Source organism: Carassius auratus, unplaced genomic scaffold (assembly GCF_003368295.1).
Source record: "Carassius auratus strain Wakin unplaced genomic scaffold, ASM336829v1 scaf_tig00214183_4049273_7079891, whole genome shotgun sequence".
Lineage (NCBI taxonomy): Eukaryota > Metazoa > Chordata > Actinopteri > Cypriniformes > Cyprinidae > Carassius > Carassius auratus.
The window spans coordinates 661,839-685,544 of record NW_020527547.1 but is presented as its reverse complement, the minus strand read 5'-3'; the positions used below and the strand labels follow the sequence as shown (position 1 = coordinate 685,544).

The 23,706-nt window shown below is 37.6% G+C and overlaps 1 protein-coding gene across 13 annotated transcripts in view; it reads right to left on the bottom strand.

The window, feature by feature from the left end:
• Window positions 1-23,706, bottom strand: part of LOC113091348 (armadillo repeat protein deleted in velo-cardio-facial syndrome homolog) — a 203,047-nt gene that overhangs the window by 52,637 nt on the left and 126,704 nt on the right. For 11 of the 13 annotated variants that reach the window (XM_026256803.1, XM_026256811.1, XM_026256808.1 and 8 more), the window contains 3 exons: window positions 6,655-6,813; window positions 5,720-5,740; window positions 102-721 (listed from right to left, as the gene is read on the bottom strand). In XM_026256803.1, the coding sequence (XP_026112588.1) occupies window positions 102-721; window positions 5,720-5,740; window positions 6,655-6,813 (800 nt within the window). The remainder of the gene's footprint in view (window positions 1-101; window positions 722-5,719; window positions 5,741-6,654; window positions 6,814-23,706) is intronic. The other 2 variants (XM_026256809.1, XM_026256810.1) reach the window with 1 other exon arrangement.

Sequence of the window (23,706 nt, the reverse complement as noted above, 5' to 3'; positions counted from 1 at the left end):
TAAATCCCTTCAATAGACAATCACATCAAAGCTGCTCACAATCATCTACAAAACCAACAGCAGCTCAAGCAAATAAACCAAATCAACTGCACGATTCGTACCTCACGCGGGGGCCGTTGCGCAATGGCTCTCGAATGGTACGTCCGGGTAGTGTGCGGCGGTTAGCCGTGGAATAATCAGGCTCTAAGTCATAAGGCTCTTCGTCATCTGGGCCTAGACTGCGGCGGTCATCTTCCAGGCCGTAGGGTTCGGGTTGGAAGCGCTCAGGCTGAGAACTATTGAGATCGACAGTGCTACTTCCCATTGGGACTTGAGGCTGGGCCACATGGCCATAGTCGTCCTTGCGGATGGGGAGAGTGTAGCTGTTCTCCGGCCGGTATCCACCGGTGGGCATGTAGGGCCGATAGAGCCTGTAATTGACTCCGCGAGACAGACTTCCATAGTTGTCAGCCATGTCTCCGTATCCATCGTGAAGGGCGTAATGGCGAAACTGACTTTCTGGCGCATCATTGTAGGAGTCGTTGTAATTGTTGTACGAGCGTGGGAGGGTGGAAGTGGCCTGGGGTGTGATAAAGCGCTCGCCATTCTTCATGTAGCGCCGGTCAATCGAGTCAGTGTAGCTTCCCAGTGGAGATGAGCCCTCTGGAAGAGGAAGGCCATCGGGACCCAGTGGCACCTGTCGAACTGTCCGTGTTGTCACTGTCTTGACCATCTTAGTGACCTAAGATGATGGAAAAACCAACACAATTTCAGCAAAATTTAAGTCACAATAATTGAAGTGAAAGTTTGTGCTTTTTATGCAGAACTAGAGAGGGCCATTTCCTTTCTTATATGCCTTTTGCATGGCCTATACATGATGTGAGGGCCATTCAAAGTGCAGCTATTGTGTGAGATTGCTCAAATCATAGCAGCCAAAACAACCAAAGGCATTTATGAGTGAAATGCAGCACGCTGACTTAGTGGTCTAATATCAGCAAGGAAGTGGATGTCACACTGTGAGCTGGCTGAGTAGCAGTGAAATGACTGAAAATGTTTTCCAGTCTTTTAAAAGGCTTTTGTGTTCATTAGTAATGAAACCGCTGGAACTGAAAATATAAGGGTTGTGGGTTCTTGTTTGTAGTTGATACAAAGTTTCTCATCACAAAAACTTTGCTAATGGTTAAATCTCCCTAAACTTACTTTACTACTTAATCTGAGGGACTAATGTTATATTTAGCTATAGAAAACATTTTTCTCTGTTGAGGATCCTTAAAGTAAACCATTAACACATACTAAGAGTGAACAGTGCACATAACAACAGCTAAATCGATCAACAAAAGAGCTGCCACCATACTACATGGACCCTGATGTTCTGGTTCCCCGTGTCTATCACAGAGCACTGACATCTTTATGACTCAACTTAAATAAATCACTATTCCCCTCCGAGTGCTAATCCAGTCCCTTATTCTACAAAATGTCTGCCTGTCAAGAGGATGGAGTGCTGCTGCTCCTGAAGGTTCAGTACTGATACAGAAACCAATTTGCTGCTCAGTGAATTTCGCAAAGCAATTAATTGGCTATTTTGTCCATGGCTGTAAATTCATCTTGGAAATTAATGAGCTTGATAAAAATGAATCGTCATTGGAGATGAACCATGACTGCTTGAATTTGTGCGTGAACCATTACAAGCCGCGTGGCCAGTTGTCAGTGCGCAATATAATAAAGGGATGGGTGTATGTCTAAAGGGGGAAAAGATCAGTAACTAGTCACAGCTTTTTCACCTTTGTAGAGTCCACTATGAGTTTAACCATTGGAGTGCATTGTTTTTTGGCGGGAACTGCAGTTAATTTTAACAAACATCATTAAGATCAAAGCAGTGATCTCACTGATGGCAATTTAACTGGGGGAGATTGACACATTGCTTTATGGTTGTTTCCAAGTAGGCATTTACACTCGATTGCAGTATCCAAGTGTAAACATGAGGTGAATTACATGTGCAGGTGTAAGGTGAACTGTCTGCACTCCTACAGCTTGTTGCCAGTGTTGCTCCTCTGTTGCATCGCCAATTGTCTCTGTTGCTCATGCGGTCTCAAACCGGCATCTCAAATAAATGACTAAGTTGCTCCAAGTCACTGTCTTTGTGTGAACACCAATGTGAGATGCAAAAAAATCACTATTGATTTCTGAACAGTAAGAAAATGGGTTCTTATTATACTGTTCAAGATGATACACTAGATAGATGGTTATGCTCCATCCACCTCTAGAATGCAGGAGTTCATCAACCGGGCTTTCATAAGTCACATGAGCCCTACAGTCTATGATGCAATTTTTCCATTTTAGGTGTAAAATGGGTTGCAAACAGCATTTCATGGTGACTTATCAAATAAAAGTTAGAAGAACACTGGGGCATCTATTTAGACTAAGCTTAACCACCAAAGCTACTGTTGCCTCTAATGAAAGGTGTCTATCTACAGCAGCTGCAGTGTTTACTAATGTTCGCCTGTTACAAGGTGCATGCAGGCGTCATGGGCAGATTTTACAGTTCTATATAGGTTTTACGATCTCCCTGGTATTTAGTTTGACAGACCACTGCCACACCAGCTGTGAGTTACAGACACAGTTAGTGAGATGAAAGACGAGAGGCAGAGACACATCAACCAGAAGCACTGTTTACTGGTTTTGTTTCAGATGGTGTTGCTGTAGATGGAGATGGTTTGGACTCTGTCAGGATCACTGGCTGAAAGGTTCGGTATGTGATGGTTTTAACCATCTTGGTCACCTACAGTGAGAGTTTGTTAGTTAAGGTGGCATGAGTTAGAAAAGTATACAGTGATATGGAAATGTCAAGACTTCGAACAGGAATGAAAAGGAAACTGTTAAATGAAAGCCTGTTCAAAAAGTAGGACTTCTCCCATGAAGCCTTGTTAATAGTCCTGAACAGTCCAAAACACAAACTGAGCCAGAGAATAAATTTCTGATATGAATTATCTGGCTAGACAAGAAAACATAAGAATGCCTTTGAGACGAGATATTATTTTTATTGTCTCATTTTGTCCAAAAGAGTACAAAAGAGTAATTCCAGCATTTAATGGACTATTCCTCAAGCAGGAAGAGGCTGGACGATTTCCAAGAGAAGAAAACACTGAAGCAGAGATAGAAACAAGATATTTCATCAGAGCTTTCTACACATGAGTGGATTAACTTTTCGATTAAAGGAATTCTTAAAAAAGTATTTTTTTAAAATATTTGGCTAGTAATTTTATTAGACAATTTTAAGTAACTTTTGAGCATTACATTAGTACAGTACATAAATCATTCTGTGTCTCTAATCTATCAATTTAAATAATTGTATGTTAGTAACTAACCATTTATACTCAGTTAAATAAATCTTAACATTATGTATAAAACTTTTACTATTCTAAATTTTGCTATTCTAAAATACACTTTTTAACCAACGGATGTCCACTGAAAAAAAGTCTGCAAAATGATGGCTTCATAATTTAAACACGTACGTGTTAGAACATCCCAGATACTAAGATACTTCATCAAATTGTTGTCTATGCTGCCTACAACATCTCACAATCCTGTGCATGCAGTATAAATTTTGGTGGGAAAAAAAGAGACTGAATGAGGTAAATGTGTTCATGAATATATCCATTTTTTTATTTTACATATTCCATTTCTATCAATAAATAAGCTGTGTAGCCATAATATTTCCTTGTTTATCTCTGCAGCTCACCTGAATTTGATCAAGATCATTAGACAATGTTATGGTGCCATTTCCTTTAGGAAGTACACTGATGCTGACTCTGAAAGGTAAAGGTACTTACTTTGGTTTCAAATACATCCAGAGTGTAAAAGAATGCATAGATTGTATCCTACACACCCAGAGTTCTGTGTTTGGAGTTGATGTGTTTATGGGACTATAAATTTGTCTCTACAACCCCGATATCATGCGTCCCTGTCATTGGATTGCGATCAGATAAGGGCTTTTTGCATATCTAGTTAGTATAGCAGCCACAGTGGATGGATAGACTAATAAAACTAGCGATCTGAAACAATGGCCTCATCACCTGAAGGAGTAGAGATAAGGTGACCAGACATCCCGTTTTTGCCGGGAGTCACAATTTGTTGTCGATTAACTTAAAGTTAGTGAAGGCAGGATAGGCGAAATCACGCTGATAAAAGTGTTCTCTCGCGATCAGTTCTCAGCACTCAAATACACACAATACAACCCAAATGTTTATCATCTAGAGCCCCCTTCCTCAAATCTTACCCTGGAGGTCCAATGTGATACCAATACCAAAATAAATTTTGGTAACTACAGTTTGGCTAAAACTATTGACTAAAAGTAGTGACTAAAAGTTAACAAAAATGCAGTGACTTTTCGTCGACTAGGCTAAAACTATGAAAGACTCAAATGACTAAAATGTGACTAAGACTAATAAGCATTTTCGTCTCAAGACTAAGACTAAATAAAAAATGCCTGCCAAAATGAACACTGAAAAGGACCCACACGTGCGCACACATGCACTGCACGCTTTGTGATGTTAATCCTCAGGTGTGGTTCATAGATTTGCCAATGTGTGAGTGGTGAGTGCAGCAGTAAGATCATACTTTACTCTTCATGTCCTCCCACCAAGTATCAACTGCCAGTTGTGTTACACTGTAGAACAGCGCTCTTTCTATGTGCACATTGGTTAATGCTTGTGCATGCATAAAGCTGTTTGTTTTTGTGTGTGCACTGATATCTACTGTACACTTTACATAATTCCTTTCACATAAATTTACATATCCTTTGCAGAATGTGTAAGATGTTTTAAAAAACAAGAGAGACCTTTTTTGGGGGGATTTTTACTGCCTCAAATGCAGCACAACAGATACTTAAAGTTGTGATGCAACTGAAGAAAGATCTTTTTTTCCATATTGTGACATATATCGGTGAAATGAATTATCGTAATTGTCTGAACAAATTGGGAGCGGACTTGGTTTTATCCATAAGTTATTGATTAGATTGACAAATTTAAATTTAAACTTAGGTCAAATTGAGAGATTTTGATTAAGAATTATGAGCTTAAAAAATTAAATGACATGAATGGATAAATCATTCACTACAAAATCAATTAGATACATGTAGAAAACTCTGAATTTCTTGCTAGCTTTAAGTGCTTTAAGGTTTAAGTATGTTACAAACGGCAAAAAAATTTATATATATGTGGCTTCAACTCTGCAACCAAAGAACATATCGGTTTAGAACCACACGTATTCTAAATACATGTTCTGTGTTCACTCAAAGCAACATTTAGTGTCAAAGTTTCCATAGCAACAGAAAGCTCTCCTTTCTGAAAAAACAAAACAGTACAAACTGACATGTTTAAATTTTGACATACTTCACCTAACAATACGGCAAAACAGTCGTCTGCTCATCTTTCTAACTTAGCTTTTTCATTAGGGCAGTATTTTATTTTTTTCATGCAATTTGTATGATCCCTCAAATGTTTTTTATAGATGATAAACATGTAGCAGAATCTGCAAGGGGTATGTAAACTCAGAAACGGGACTGCAGCGGTAAAGGACGTTAAGAGGTGAGCGCTCTGCCAAATGAAGCTTTATGCAGTGATTTCACAGCAGTGCAGAGAAGCTGTGCATTTTTGAGCTCCAATGGGCACAAATAACAGTGACTGACAAGAGGCGTGTGTGTGAAAGCGTGTGCGTATGTGAGGGAGAGATTTTAACTCACCTTCATATTAGCCACATTGTCCTTTTACAAACAACAAAACAAAAGCAAAGGCAAATCAAGACCGTGTGTGGCTTAGTAAAATAAAACATAAATGGATAGATCTAAACAGACTTTTACCATTACTGAGAAATATTCACTTAAGAATATTTTAATATCTTATATAATATAATAGCCTAGTCATTTTGGCATCTTACACTTTTGTAAATTCTCTCAGGTTCAGGTTGTACAGAAGCACTAGTCTGTCATGTTAATCCCCATGTCTGTTCACTAAAGAGCTGAGTGGATGAAATTAAACACCAGCTTGTTCTAGAACCCTCTGACTAATGTAAACCACATCAAAACACATCCCACTAATCTGGACAAAAGGTTTATTATACCAGCGTTGTAATAAATAAAGAATAAAAGTAAATAATAAAACAGCTGAAAATGATGTTAACTGAAATAAAGGTCAAATTATATTATATATATATATAAAACATGAAAATTCAAAATTACAAAAAACGTTACATAAATAAAGTTTGATAAGTGTGAAGTTGAAGTAATAGAAATATAAATAAAATGACAAACTAAAGCTGAAATTAAAATAAATTAAATCAAAATAGAAAAATAAGGAAAGAAGATTACACAACACAATGTACATGTAAAATGAAATAAATTGTCATGTAAAAATGTCAACAAGAAGACTTATTTCTTCTTGATATAATTCTACATTTTACACAATGCATGAATGTATTCAGTAAAGTCTGATAGTAAATTAGACTATATCTTAAGTCTTTAGGTAAACATAAAACAGCTAATCTTCTAAGAGTCTCTTTATAGTACCTCTTCAGTGAACATCACAAGTTGATGTGAGGGTGAATGAGCACTTGTGTGCATTTATATCTCTAACTATTTTCACACACATTTGAAAATGTGGTAGATGTAAGCAGCAGTACCTTAGTCTCTGTACGGCGTGTAGTTCCATCATCTGAGGTAATCACAGAAACATGAGAGGTGGGTGTGCCAGGGTCTTCCTCTATGGTTACAGTCTCCTCCACAACCTCCTGGGGCTCCTGCATCATAGCCAATGATGACTGGTTACTGGGGCTCTGCTCCTTTGGGACAAAGCAGAGGGTGGTGGTTCAAGGTCAGAGGTCACTGCTGTGGGGTTAGCTGGGTGTCCAGGAAAACCTTTTTACAGTTTTAAGTAATAGATGAGGGAGTATTTTAATCTTGATAATCCTTTTTACTCATAAAAAAGCAAATAGCAAATGAATGACTTGAGCAGGCACTCAATGCAAGTACTTGTCTGTCTCAGTATAGTGAATGTAGTCATAAGTGGTCTTTTTTGTTATAAAGAATCATATAAAATGTTCATGAATTTTGGTAGTTAATGATGAACCAGTCTGACAGTTGTAACCTCTATTCCTGAATCAAATCAATGTGACACACATTTCAGTGGTGTCCATCTACGCAACGAAATACGCAACGTTTCATGTAATTGCAATATAGAAACTTATACGAGTATCATTACTGATTGGTTGCTCATTGGATAAAATATCATAACATGCACGTGATATATATACATATATACATACATGCATACATACATGCACACAATATAAAAAAAAGGTCTCTCACAAAAGCTCCATTTATTTGATCAAAATTACAGTAAACACTAATACTGTTAACCATCATTAAAATACAGTTTTCTTTGTTTAAATGTATGTATATATGTACATATACTGTGTGTGTGTGTGTGTGAGGGTCTATATATATATATATATATATATAGACCCTCACACACACACACACACACACATATATATATATATATATATATATATATATATATATACACACACACACACACATATACCCCCCTCCACACACACAACACCTATGCACACATTCTTCAGGGTACAATAATTTAAGAAGCCTCAATGTATCTTCTTAAGAGAGAGAGAAAACAAAGCTTGAGATCTCATGTCCTCAAGCAAGATGGAAAATAAACAACAAACAAGCTACAGTACTTGTAAATGAAAGTATGAAGCAAAGGTGGTGGCTGAGACGACTGCATAAACACAAATGCAAATGAGACTGAGAGAAACAACAGCAGTCTGGGGAGAATTGTGTGTGTGTGTGTTGGCAGAGGTCACAGGAAGGCTGATGAGGGATGATGCCAGAGGTAGCCATTTGTTTTCCATCCGTCTTTGAATGCATTAACGAGCAGGCAGTTTTTCATTGATTAGCAGAGAGGAAGGCTTCAAAGTCTGCACCAGGCCACATTGATCCGTAGCTCATCTCGCTAATCATTGACTTCTAGCCTTTCATGTGTCAGTATCATTTCTCTGCGCTGGCAGTTTGAGCGGCTGCCTATCTAACCTCAGAACTATATTCTTCTAAGAGAAGCTGAAGTCAAAGCAAAACAACTAAAACAAAACAAAAAGGTTTTCTTCCTTCTGGAGTGATTAAGTTTTAACTGTTCCATTAATTGGCCTAAGACAGGAATGTCAGTACATGAATTGATTGAAACCAATGATTGGTGAGGATAAAAGCATCTCAACTGAAGTGGCTGGCTCCTAACAGCTGAGTGCCACATGGATTAAGCAGGCGTGCCGCACAGAAACAAAGCTTTGATTAACTTGACAGCCCAGAAGCAGACTTGAGTAGAATTTAATATCAGAAAGTAATAAGAGATATTTATTGAGCATATTATAGCACCCCTGTGAAAGCACAGATAAATATGCCTCTTTTCAGTATGGATTTTTAAGGGGGCACAACATGAGAAATTAACACTTAAAATATAGGTTTTTATTGACATTATGTTAATAAGAATCGAAACTGATAGGGGTGCTCCGATCAGGATTTTTGAGGCCGATCGCTGTTCACAGAAAGCACTATCTACTGATCCGATCACCAATACCGATCTTTTTAAAGCATTCTTTTTATCATGTAGAATTATCTATAGTGATCCAGTCAAGATTTTTTGACATTTATTCAGGGCCTGAATTTCATTTTTGAAAATGAATTCCCCTCTTAGGTGACTCTTGTGATAGATTAAAAAAATAATAATAATTTGAGGGATGGAGGGCCCTTTTTATATACACACACACACACACACACACACACACACACACACACATTTCTCACCTAAATGTTTGATCATGCACTGCATTTTTGTTTTTACAATCATGCATTTGTTGCACAACAGCTTACACACAACAGAAGCCTGATTTTGGGAGCTGTATGTGAGATGGCCTTTTAAAACAGGTTCACACATACATCTTTTGCAGTGCATATGCATTCCACGTGCAATCCAAGTGTAAGCAAGGAAATAAATATTTTTCAAATAAATAAAATAAATTTCCTTGTTCGTCTAAAAGTGCTATTTTCCTTTAAACCTAGCCAGAAAGCTATAGCATATGTTTACTGTGAAACACAACAAAATTAAATGATATGCATTTATGGTGTAATTACTACATTTTCATGTCAATCCATGTTCATATTTAATGCAAACAATGCACCGTTATGCACCGCAAAAATAGACTCGGTGTAGAAAACTATCTCTGAACTGCTGCAGATGCACTGCTCCTAAACACACTGCTGGACCACAACCATGTGCGTTGTGAATGCTTTCTGTTGACACAAGCGCGGAAAAAATACACAATCCATACGCACTACAAACGGTGTGTGAACCTAGCATTATGTGTGCTGTGAGTGTGCATGAGTGTACGGTTTACAGGAGAAATATTGGCAAGAATGAAAAAGTAATGTAATTTATAAACTTTAGTGACGATGCAACAATTCCTGTGTCAGCTGTGCAGCATGCAGCTCGCTTATAGTGCCTTCCACCTTCAGCATTATAATTATTTTACCCTCGCCAGACAGAGACTGAGACGGTCATGCCAAACCTCTCACGGAAGTTGAGCGCTTGAGATCGATTTTTGAGATCGGCCTTTATAGAGATCGCCGATCCTACATTCAAATACGATTATGGCCTGATAGTATTGGGCAGCCGATCAATCAGAGCACCCGTAGAAACTGAGTCACATATGTTGGCTTCTCTTCATAGACATTTATTGTCAGCATGAAGGAGCAAAACATAAGGCAAATCTTCTTTGTATGCAATTACAAACACTGAAATTTTGTTCTCAGTGATATTTTTGAAACTTGTGAATTCTAAATAATTGTATAAAATTATTGTAATTGTCATTTATCTAGTAAATCATAAATTTTTATATTTACTAGATAAAAAAAAATCTATAAGGGATAGTCCTACATTTTCAAAGTATGAAAGCTGTGAGAACTAAAATTCCAAAGTTGTCGAAGATAAACATCTAAACAAAAAAGTAAACAGCTATGATGTCTCTGAGGACATCAAAGCACTTAGATGCTGTCTAGAAAAGTTTGTCCCCCAAAACTGTCTGATCGAGGAGGACGACTCTGGGGAGCAGCTTCAGAGAGGCCAACAGTCACTTTGTAGGAGCTACAGAGTTCAGAAGGTCAGAAGAACCGAGGATGGAAGAGATATTTGAGGGAATAAAATTACATACATAAATATATATATATATAACTCGAAAAGTTTACATAGTTTATGCTTTCGAAAACAAGTGAAAAAAGAAATCTGCCAGTGAAAAATACCTTGCAATACTTCAAGATATTTTTTCTGAAACTGAGTCTTGCTTCTAAAGTAAAATGACCTTGTTTTAAGGATCTTCAGATATTCCTGCTGGAAAACAAGATCCACATGTTTATTTATTTACCATTAACTGGCAAACTCTTCGAAATCCGTTAATGCACTGATAGACATTTTCTGTACCACAAAAACTAAACCAGTGTTCCTCATTGTTGAACCTCATGCTCAGCACAATACTGCCACTTAACAAAACAGGATTCCTTATAGAAATATACAAAAGCAAAAAAGTGATCTGTGGGAGAAGCGGGGCCAGATCTAGCTTATTTATAGTATAAAAATAAACACCTGACCATAACATCAATACCTGTCACATAGGATGTAGAATGTTCACCAGCCACCCATGATGTTTGCTTTTCTAGTGAAGATTCCCTTAAAATGATGGGGCATACACACATGAAAAACACTACAGCACTCATAAGCTCATTTTTTGTAAAAAAAAAATAAATAAAATAATAATAATAAAATAAATAAATAAATCAGACAGAGAAATAGCCCCAAAAGGCAGGCAGAGGATTTTGACACCGACCTGAGCATCATTCAGTGGGGTCTTTATCACATATGATTCGCGCCGCATGGGGGAAATCTGCTGCCACAGATAGAAGCTTTGCGTCCATGACTACTATACACAGGTGAACTCCTGAACCTACCATTGCATTTGTGTGTTTATGTGCGTGTGCTTGCATATAATGTCTTGCATAATTGAGAGAGGAGTTTCTGGCCAACCCAACGGAGTTTAGAAAATGAGCTTCTTTTTAACGAGAAAGGAACAGCTATAATTCCTCTCTCCTGGAGAAAGACAGTAGACTGACAATAATTATAAACATCTGGGGCATGTCTATTACATTAATCACAGGTTTCTTTACACTTCTTTCTGTTATGCTTGTAGTGAACACTTCAACACGTGAGAGTCTCTGAGCATTGAGAACAGATTCAAAGCTGTGGGAGAATTAGGCGTTCCTTAGCAACATTCCAAAGACCCGATTGTTAACAAGGACTTTGTTAAGGAAACCAGTTAGAGAAAAACCACTGCAGTTCACCCTGGGTTTCTGTACATGAGAAACACAGAGGCCTTTTCATGATCATTATATCATGTTTCAAATCCTCATGTGTTGAATCTGCACATAATTGAGGGTTTGATGATTGCACAGCATGGTTTCTTACGCAAAAGAAATACCAGGTGGGTTTTAATTTCAACCTTTTTTTTCCAGGAAGGAGTGACGCGGGGGTGTGTGAGATAAACATCAGTTTTCCACAATGGCAGATTGAGACAGAGCTGGAGAACGTAAGGTGAGCTGGAACAAATAGAGCAGATAGGCAAATGAGAAAAACGATTGGCAATTAAAAAGCTTCTGAATAGCGGAGTCAGTCTTCTATCAGGCCTGTCACTGATCCAGACTAGATAAAAAGACCGCCCGTCTGCAAAGCTGAGAGAGCAACACTTGAGCTCTCCACACTTCACACCTCTAACATAACCACCATCCAATGCCTTTCGAATTTTTCTCTAAGGGTGCATTTTTTTTATCTTATGCATAATCTAGAAATATAAAGAGTACAAATTACAATTGGAGATCAGAATGTCATACTACCCTTAATACTTCTGCAGTATTTAATATGCATGCTAAGTATGCACATTTTCTAGATGCACATGGTAAAAGAAAAAAGTACAAAAACTGTACTTTTAGCTCATCACTGTGGCAAAACACAGGGTCTGATTTTCTTAATGTTGGAGTAAACTACAAAATGTTTTCTCTGAAAATATTTTCAAGGGGTCACAAACTGAGTAACCAAATTTCCCTTCATCATTTGACATATAACAGGTAAATGTACTAAAAAAACATCCTGTAAGTTTTGAAACTTAAACCTTTCTTGTTAGTTCAGGGCTCCAAACCAAAAAAAATCGAGTAAGGAGCCACTGGTTCCTTTAAGACAAAAACGTGGGCAACAATGATTTTTTTTAGGGTAGCACAGAATAAAAGGGTTTTATAAAAATTTTTTTTACATTTTAACATTTCAATCATTCTGTCATGTGTTTATGTCTCATCTTTTCTTGACCTTATCAGCATTTTAATCCATCTTGTAGATGACCTGGGAAATAAGATTCACTTAAAGCTGGAATTAAATGTCTTTTCCAACTTGAAATATACAGTCATGCATTGTTTATTACTCTGAATCTGTACCAATATCATGGAGCATATGTATCACTTGGCTAGTGAGTGTAGTTTGGGCTCCTCCTCAATGCATCTTGTAAATGTTCTCATACACTCTTAAATAAATAGGTGCTTCACGATGCCATAGAAGAATCTTTTTTGTCTAAATGGTTTCATAAAGAACCTTTGACATCTGAAGAACCTTTATGTTTCACAAAAGGTTCTTTGTGGCGAAAGAATATTCTTCATATTCTAAAAAGGTCAAAAAAGAGATGGTTTGACTGAATGATTCTTTGTAAAACCTAAAGGTTCTGTGAAGAACCCTTTAAACACCTTTATTTTTAAGAGTGTATGTCTTTCACACTTTCAGTCTCTTTTTCTTAATTAGTAAAATGCAATTTTATAGGAGTTGAATCATGTAGAAAACAGTTTAAGTAAAAATATTTGTAAAAGTGCCATAGCGCATACATATAGCAAGCTATTATATTATGTTGCAATGTTTACCAGCTTTACACATTTTCAGCAGTTTGTAGGCTCTCTTATAAAATAGCCTAACTTTTGATGTTGATTCATGTTAATTATGTACTATAGTAGTAAAGAGAAAGGTATGATAGGTTCACGTGCTTCTTGAACTGAGGCACTAACTCGCGATCATGCCTGCCACATTAAAGAGTGGCAAAACTGTATTTATAGTTTGAATTTCATTACTAATTTGGAATAATTTTAAAGCTGATACTTTGTTCATTATAAAGTAACAAAGCACAAAGCTTTTTGCGATTACTGGACGGCAAGTGTGCTTCAAATAATGTTCACACATTAACAGAATACCACATAAAATCTTGTTAAGAAGCCGCCATAGGCCTATTAGTAATGATTATAAACAAGAATTGTTAAGGATATTGCCAATATCACACAGATGACAACTTTACCTGTTGTAGTTTGTTCAAGTTGGGCATGAAATAAATGCTGTTTTCCTGCACTTTCTCTTCAAGTCTCCATCATTTCTCTCTCTCATGCTGGGCTGCGTTTATCAGTTGTGTGTCAGAGCTGCTGTGCGGCAGAGTTGAGGACTGTTTTAAATTCTTTTTTTTAAACTAAAATGTAGATGAGCATCTTCTCAGTTTAAATAGCATTATTTAAACCAAGCTCAGAAAATGACTTGTTCTGGAACGTGCCACTTTATGACATAACGGTGTGGCTAAGCACCGCCTCTGCAGAAGATCAATGCCTGCTTCTACAACACTGCCTCTTTAGCCCCACCCACTGAGAAATACTAGAGAGACGCAAACAGAGGATTACTTCATCAACAGAACCATATAAACGACATTACAAGCTACTGTGTACTGAATGTTTTTTGTTCATTGTCTTTGAATTGTCTTCCTTGTGATGCTAACACTGTACCTAGATCTGATGCGAGCGATGTTGCATCATGTCACGAATCAATTTTTCTTTCAGGTCAGAAACAGAGCAAATGTTTGGACTGATGTCAGAAATAGAGCGGGACATCAGTTTACTGTCAGACATTTGTTGTGTCAATCTATGCTGCATCCAGTGTAGACAAAACCCCCCCCGATGACAGGCTCTGTTGTAGCATTGCGCTGCTAGCGTCTGGTGTAAACATGGAGTCAAATTCGCAAAGAGCTCCAGATCGCATCAGTGAAACCCTTTGTTTGTTTGCTTTACTTTGCTATGGATTCATTTTTAAACAAGACCGTATGATGCAGGCTTTTCAGAGAGACTGAAAGTAAACAATGATCGTAGTTTCGAGTCTGATTAGAGTGGATCCAGTGTTGCAACAAACAAGTGAGAGGAAACATGTTTTTACCACTACTGCATTGTCTGTTTAACTATAGGCGGAAAGGGAACCTACTCCAGATTAAGGTTAAAACCATAAACCCGTATTTTTAGGCAAGAACCAGACATGGGTGTCATGTAGGCTAATGTGTTTAATTGGGCTGAATTTGTATTTAATGTGATTACATTTTAATTAAGCTAATTATATAATGTTTCCTTATTCAAATAGCAAATTATAGATAGAAAGTAACATGATCACTAACTTATTTGGCGATCTATCGATCAGAGTTTGAGCACTCTCAAAAATCGTTATAAATCACTGAAGGTGTAGACACTGTGAAAGGAATCTTTTATATAGTACGTACGTCTGCGCTTTGCTGTTTCATGATGAGATAATTCGCAAGAGTCAGGAATTCAGTCAACGAATGTGCACACACTCACTCAATAAAACTGATGAGTTTCTGCAATTACTCTGAACACCTCTGATTGGCCATTGCATTCTTTAGCTCAACAGAATTGTGTGTGATTGGTTAAAATGTGCAACACTGTAAAATGCTAAAATGAAATACGGTGCAAGATGAGGAGATATTAATTTAATGCCACGGTCAACACAGTCTATTCATTTTCACTTTGTTACATTAGACATAATATATTTAATTTGTTTGTGCAGGGGCATTTTTGTCCTATTTAGTGACATTTTTGCACCAAGTCCCAGTGGCCAGGGGAAGGCTAAGCCTTCCCAAGCCTTACACACTTATGGTTTAGACCAAATTATCCATCTTGTTTTCAGAGTACATCACAGCAGCATCTGTTATTTTAGTAAGCAAAACTGTTCACAGCAATCACAGCAGTGACTGTTTACTTGTGAATCTTGAATGTGTTCTGCCTATAAAAACAGACCATTCTGCAGAAAGTAGTTTTGGGCGATATGGTCACTTTTTAGAGCGTCATATCGTCAGCCCATGAGATCGACGATACACGATATTATCGTGCATGGGTGTAGCAAGAGAGAAACTCTTTGTTCTTGTCATAGCATACCTATGGAATCACCAATAATCGAAAAAATATACTTTCAAACACACTGATAAACTAACGTTAAATATAAAAATACTGTATTTAAAACCGCTAGTTCACATATAGTTGGACAACTCTCATATCACGCGTCCTGTGACAAAATTTGCTGTATCTGCGCATGGAAGTTATCAGTCTAAATGTTCTGCAAAATCAGTCAACGGTGAAAATCAATAGTCGATTTCATTTAAAGTCCAGCAGTTTAACACTAATATTGAACATGTTAAATATAAAGTATTTAAAACAGCTAAGTTCATATATTATTTGTAAAGTTGAATTGAACTGATGCATCAGTCATACAGCACTCCAGACCGCGTGCCTCATGATGAGACAGATGCACCGCCACAGAAACAAGAATGAGATGCATTCTAACATAACTGTGGCATTACACTCAGTTAGTGAGGGCTCGTTTAAAATATTGCACATATATAGGCCGGATTACTTGTTAAAGTGCAATGAAATACCTATCTGCAGACGATGTACGTCTGTTTGTGGATGGAGACTTTGTAACAGCCAAAACTCTGTATTTTGCATGCATCACATTATGGTGTGCATGAAAATAATAAAAAGGCGGCAGAGCGAACTTATCCACAGTGGTTCTCACATAGTCCTTCTATGTCATCACATAGTGTGTGTTATAAGTCTTTAAAGAGAAGGACTACATGAGAGCCACTATGGATGATAAGTTCACTCTGTCGCCTTGTTATTATTTTGTCTTTACTTTATTTGTAAGCCAAGAAGAGTTAATCTCTCATGTGTGAGAAGAGTGCGTTGTCGTGTAGCAGCCATTAATGTGTGGGACACCAACACCTCGTTTTCTATCCCTTTCATTTCATGTATTTAAAGAGTTATCCGAGTCAAAGCGGACAACTTCAGTGACTACGAGCTCTAATCCTCCTGCGCTCGCTGTGTGTGTATGTGAGAGAGAGAGAAATGTGGTGCTGAAGTGAAATTGCTGGGCAGTTTGATAGCCGAATTATAATAAGCAGCCTAATAAAAATAAAAATAATAGTTATTATTATAATCTAAAACATTTATAGGAAAATGAGCCTAATATCATCTTGATTATCGTCAGAGAAATCTGCTTATGTCGATATCTCTGACTATCGTCGATACACGATACTATCGTTTATGGGCACAACCCTAGCAGAAAGGCTCAAAAACAGGACAGCAAATAGCCTATTACTTTCAAATAATGATGTTTTTTGATGCAAAATCACACTAACATTATAAGTGAACCGCAGGGAACATTACAAAATAATAATAATAATAATAAAAATGCAGTTAATGGCCCCTTTAAGACACTAGGCATTATAAACTTGCTGACTTTGTAAACTGTTACAGAGAAAAACTGCCCATCCCACAAAACAATTAACTTCATATATGAAACATGTATGAAATCCTCTGACTGGTGATATCACATATGTGCCAAATACAATGAATCAGTTATATACTATCGTACAGTATAGTATCATACACTATGAATTCTGAAATCTGTCAAATTGTGGCAAAAATCTGGGCAAAGCTTGTTTAGCATATTACAGCCTCCAATTAATCTTTGCTGTTTAATTAAGTATATATATATATATATATAAAAAAAAACAGCAAGATGTACACACAGTGTATCCTGTGCAGCATCCATTGAGCCATAAGCTAGCATCCCTTTCCACAATGAAAAACATCTTAAATTTCCTTTTGATTCATTTGTGTCTGATTAATAATTTCATAACCATTTGCACAGTGTGTGAGACAGCATCAACTAACTTAATATCGCTGTGGAGAAGGTCAGAAAGATACAGAGAAGATTGGTTTTTGTGCTTCCACTTTGTTCATTATAGTCACCATGCATCACCCGGGCCTCAGCCTCACCGTCAGCAATGCATCGTGCTCTAGCTAACAGGATTTCAGTCAGACCTCACGACAGCAATCATCGGTAAGATCTTACACAATTAATCCCTCTGCCAAGAGCGTTTGTTTAACCTTGGGTCATATGAGTTTCCCCATCAACTTGCTACTTTTCCGAATCCATCTTCATGAGAGAGAGTCACACCCGCCATGCCAGGATGCGACAGCGAAAAGGGATTGACTTTCATTTTACTGCACTGTACTTATGGAAAATTTAGCAAATAAATCAGACAATTTGAAAAACAACTAACTGAAAAGAGCGCACTTGGATCTCCTCCTTATAACTGCCTGGGGATGTAGAGCAGAAGTAAAATGGAGGAGGGTAATTGGTTGGAGGTGACACAATAAGTGATGAGAGATCAGCTGAAGCCTCGAGTCTGACTCAAGCCAAAGTGCAGCACACTCAGGAACAGCTCTGGCTCAGCCAAGCCTGAGCCAACGGATAGATGCGCCCCAGTGGAGTGGAATGATGCGGGAAGACGAAAGGAGGGGTCGGGCTGTGGCATTCCACAGAGAGCTGTGAGTAACGGACAGTCAAAAGCATTTAGAGACAACGGCTGGCAGATAAGCTCAACTAAAAAAGGGATGGTAGGACGAGGGATGAAAGAGAAAAGGCGAGGCGAAGCTAGTGGGCTGTAATGGCTCTGCTAATCTCTTTGTCCTCTTGAGTGATCCAGTGCCAAATCTCTATCCTCTCATGGTCTCCGAACACGGGGGCCTCATTTTAGACATTCCTCACTCTTTGGCTGCATCCGTTTTTCTAACAACAGCTTTGGGAAGCCATTCTCTCTTTTCACTTGCTCCCTTGGCCACCCCTTTTGTTCAACATTCCCAGGGTCAAGACAAAAAATAAATAAATAAACATGGTGAAGAACCTTTAAAAAAAAAGGTATTTACTGAAGCACATTTTTTTGTCTGGCACAGGTTCTCAAGCTTTGTTTGCATAATTAATAAAAAAAAAACATGATCTACATTATTCCATTAACCCCCCACTAGTCTTGCTAGATGAAAAATATTATTTTGATCATAATTTTGAACATCTGGAAAGAATTAGTCACGTATCCAAGTTACACCCTTCTGAAAGACTTCTGGCACAGAGTGGCTCTACAGCAGGGCTTGAAAAAGCACACAGTCGCCCACACTCTCACACTTTCACTCATATAATTCAGCTTACGGTCAGTGCTCCCTTTCTGGAATGCAACCCTGACAACACAGCCAGAGCGTATATCACTTCTGTTTGCCTATAAAACTGGGTAAACAGAGTAAGGAGGAAGCAGTGAAAAACAAAACTAAATGAGAAACCTAAACCCTTTCAGTAGTACCAGAACAACAAAAGGAGTTTGTTATAGGTGAAGCCTGTTAAAAACTTCAGTTTAAAATGAAATACAATTAAATCAAACTACCTAAATATACAGGATTTGGGCCAAAACAGATTTTAAAATTAGCCGGCTAATCAGTTACCATATGCTAAAATAACATGATAATCAATTGGTATGCTTATCTAAAACAGAAAGACAAATGTATAATTTGACCATGTATTAGGGCTGCACGATTACAAACAATTATTATGACAATTATGCTGATTATTCCCTTGAAATAGTAATTGCGATAATTATTAATGATTATCACAATTTACAATGAATGAATAATAGCATTACGCCTCAAATGTGAAAAATACATTCAATTGGTTTCAAAAAGATGCATGGTATTATAATGTTATAATAAAACTAAAATTAAAACAATGGGAAAACCCTTAACATAACCTGTAGAAAAAAAAAACTGCATCTTTAGTAGAGATGAAGATCTTTGCCAGGACCCGACGGGTTCGTGCTTAATTCGTGCTCTATCATCTTACACGGGTTCGGGCCAGGCTCGGGCTTGCGCTCCAGTTTGCAAGGTAAACGAGCGGGTGTTTTGATTAGCGCAAGAAAGATGCGAAAATTAATGCTGAGTAGGTGTAACGGCGGAGCCTGTATCTTAATTTCGTTATTGCCAAATACCCATCTTAATTTAAAATTAATCTCAATTTAATTTGTTAAAAATGACTCGTTTTTATTGGTGCGTTGGTCTATTTATAGGTTAAATGAGCCTATGTCTAGAATGCTGAGATGTTACGATGTCACAGAGGACTTATTTTATTTCTTTATTCCAACTTCCAAGTGGTTTAGTCTACGTTAGTTATGAATAAATTATTTTAAAACATGTATAAATTACTCATTCTTGACAAAAGGCAAAATAGCTGTGTGTGCGGGCACATTTGAATAATGTCGAGCTGTTAACGGGTTTGGGCTTTCAAAAAGCTGTAAATCAAAATGTACTTGTCGGACTCGGGCCGAAACCTGTCAGGCTTGGGTCCTGTCGGGCCTAACTTTTAAGGCCCGATCACAGCTCTAATCTTAAGCATGCAGAATACCATGTGTGGACTCTGAACGATTTCCGCTTTGAATGATTACATAATTGTGGCATCCATTATTGTAATCACAATTAGAAATTCTATTGATTGCATAGCCCTACCATTTATAATATATGACAAAATAAATAAAATTAAATTAAACTGATAGAATCTCTCTGCAATCAAAGTGGGATCAAATTTTGCATGACATCAGAATACAGAAGGAGCAATGGCCCTGTAGGAGTTGTTTGAATGCAAAAATGAGGAAGTAATGCACAGTGTAAACTACATAAAATGCAACTTCAGGCTATTGCTATCCAGGGTTTTGGGGGGCGAAGGCCCACATGGATGTACATCAACAACAGCACACACCAGAAACACTGTTATCTGGCTGCGAGTCAGCAATGTGGTCTCTCCAGGGAGAGGCGCTGGGAGCCTTTGCCAAGTGATCAGTTCATGCAGGGTCTCCAGGCTGTGGCCATGTGCAGGGCAGGAAAGACATGTGTTTGACTTCCCCTTGTCACTGCACTTGCTCCTCGTGTCCTGTTTGCTGCTTCTACCACTGAAGGCCCAGCTGTTAACAGATCAAATATCAGGCCTGGGGACCAGCCTGCCTAAAAGACAGTCACACAGAGGGCTTTACAGTGACAGTGGGCCTTCACAGACACTTTAACAGCCTGGGATGAGTGAATGCTCAGTTCACATGTTGTGTCTGTCACATCCCTAGCTCGTCTTAATGCGCAGCCACTCAGAAGTGATTAAATCGGCGATAGACTTTCTGATTGCATGTGTGTGAGTGAGTGGCCACATAAAGTCACACCAGTGAGCGAGCTGCCTCTCTAACACATGCTTCAGGAAAAGGAAAGACATGCTGTCATGGAAACCCTTGATTTACAGCACGGCTTGTATTGTGTAGTCAGATGAAGGCTGTGTAATGTATCCAGTGACTTAAGGCGCAGTGCATGAGAGATGCATACACACAGAGCTCAGGGCTCAATGCAATCTATCCTGTTCTGCCTTGACTGGTTTAAGATGGTTATATTTTTCACAATCCTATATTTATGAAGTCTTATGCACCACATTCATAGATTTATAATGAAAAACCATGTGAACCAGTCATGTAGCCATCCATCTCATCTCTAAAACATTACTTCCACTCGTCAAGATCCTCTCAGCACCTGCACTACACTTCACAAATGCTAAAAGCAACTGGCATTTCATGGCCTATTGACTAATGTATTGCAGTGCTGTTGCATGAATGCATGTGATGCACGGCTGAAGTGTTCAGGAAAGATGTCTGGGAGAGTGATCAACCTTCTGCATGTCACGGCGTCATAGAGACGGTGCTGTGAAGACTAGGAGCAGCCGGACGATCCATTAGAAACCCACCCGGTCCTGTATGTGCTGCGGAGATGTGGATATTCATACCTCATGTGAAAGGCCCATCTGTAAGCAATATTCTCTCAGGATCCATATGAGCAGTAAAAGCACAAACTACCTGAAGAAACTGGATCTGATCCTTGGGGCTTTGGGAGGCAGAAGAGGAGAAAAGCTCCTACATTGCATCAGCTGTTGTTGCTTATATATTATGGTACAAGATATTTGAGGTATTTTCAGCAAACCAGTGTGTGTTTATTAAACGGATTATTTTTAATTAATTTATCAATGTAAATGACTTCAAGTCAGTGTAACTTGCTCTCTCTGAAACAAACAGTTTAAAAACTGTAATAAATATAGGAAAAAATTATATCACCAAGGCTAAATGTATTTGATCAAAAATACAGTATTGTGAAATATTACTATTTAAAACTACTGTTTTCTATTTTAATAATACATTCTAAAATGCTATTTATTTCTGTGATGGCAAAGCTGAATTTTTAAGTCATTTCTTCAGTCTTCAGTGTCACATGTTCCTTGAAATGCTCAATAAACTTTTTTATTTTCAGTGCTGCAAACAGCTGCACTGCTTAATATTTTTGTATGAAAAGAGTTATAAATGTTTATTTCTCAGATGAAAGTTTAAAAATCAGCATTTATTTATAAATGTCTTTATGGTCACTTTTGATAAAGAGGAACAGAGAGAAAAGAGAAAAGAAAAAAAAAAGAGTTATACTGGGGCATCTTTAGTTCTACTGTATTCCAGCCCATTGCCATTCAATTTCAGCAACCCACTACGAAGGTATGTTTGATTAGTGGCAGATTGGATTTTGATTTTCATAATATTGCCTCCTAATTGCCTGTTTAGATTTCTAATCATAGATTAATGGCATACAACAAAAGAGCTTGTGGATCATAAACCAATAGCTGAAGCGTAGCTAATTCATTCCCCCACTTGCTATGGAGAAAGAATGCTCTTTCATTACACAAAAACAAAGGGCATTATTGTGCGTGACTAGCTTTTATAACAATCAAGGAGTCTCTGATGAGTGTTGCACAAACCATGACCTGTAAAACACAGTCTTTATGGAAGTATCACTTAATCTAGTTTCATAGTAAATTATTGTTTTAGCCGCAGCTCACAGAACTTACAGGACAACTATCTAAACATTTCTTCATTAATTTGTGTAAAAACAGAACCAAATCTGAAGTGAGACAGGCCAGTATTGTTGGTCTAGTCGTTCAATCTGAAAATATCTTGTAAAGCTTTTTCTCATGTAGAAATTAAGTGTGAACAAAAATAAATAAATAAATAATGAATAAACCTACAGTCAAACAAGAAAAAGTTCAATTAAATTAAATATTAAATGTTATTAACTGATTGAATTGCTACTCAACTCAATTCAACTCCATTTATTTCTAAAGCACTTTCAAAAAACACATTGGGCGCCAAAGTGCTGTACATGAAAGAGAAAAACAAAAACAAATACATACAATCCATATACAGTACATACAAATTACAACACATTATTAAAAGTTTTTAACATCCTCTGAAAAGACCATAGAGTAAGAGATGTTTTTAAGGACAAGGGAAGCTCATTCCATAGTCTAGGAGCAGCCATGGAAAAAGCTCCATCTCCTCTACATTTCAAGCATGATCGAGGAATCGTCAGGCACAGTTGATCCTTAGAGCGAAGAGATTTCAAAAGGTTGATGTAGACAAATTAAATCGGAAACATACTCTGGTGCCAAGCCATGAGGGATTTGTAAACATATAACAACACTTTATATAGAATTCTATACTGAATCAGTAACCAATGTAGTGAAATCAGAACAGGAGTAATATGGTCTCTCTTTTTAGTACCAGTTAAAACCCTAGCAGCTGAGTTCTGAACCAGCTGCAGGCGAGAGAAAGAAGCCCGACTCACACCCAGATACAAAGCATTGCAATAAACCAGATGAGAAGACACAAAGGCATAACCAACATTCTCCAAATCACAGAAAGATAGGATAGACTTCAACTTGGCTATATATTTAAGATAAAAGAAACTATTTTTAACAACAGAATTAATTTGGCGATCGAATTTAATCTCTGAGTCAAAAATAAAGCGAAGACTTTTCAAAGAGGAATGTTTTTTTTTTCAGGGAGCAAATAACAGATTGTCATTAGCATCCATACCACATCCTTTCAGACTCAAGAGAAGATTGCTCCCCAATTTTTAAAGGGAAACAAATTTGAGAATCATCAGTATACAGATGGTAATTTATACCGTGCTTATCAAAAATCGTTCCCAATGGAAGCAAATAAAGGAAAAATAAAAGGGGTCCCAAAATCAAGCCCTGAGGAACCCCACACATCAACAGTAAAACAGATGAGTAGTAGTTTCCCAAACTTACTAAAATAGTTCTACCCTTAAGATATGATGAACACCAGTCCAAGGCTAGACCTTGGATACCCACTTGGTCTCAGACGATCAATGAGGATATCATGATCAACCATGTCGAAGGCTGCACTGAGATGAAACAGTAGAAGTACAACAGGACTACCTAAATCTACATCTAATAAAATATCACGTGAAACCCTAAATAAAGCAGACTGTGTACTATGACCAATTCTGAACCC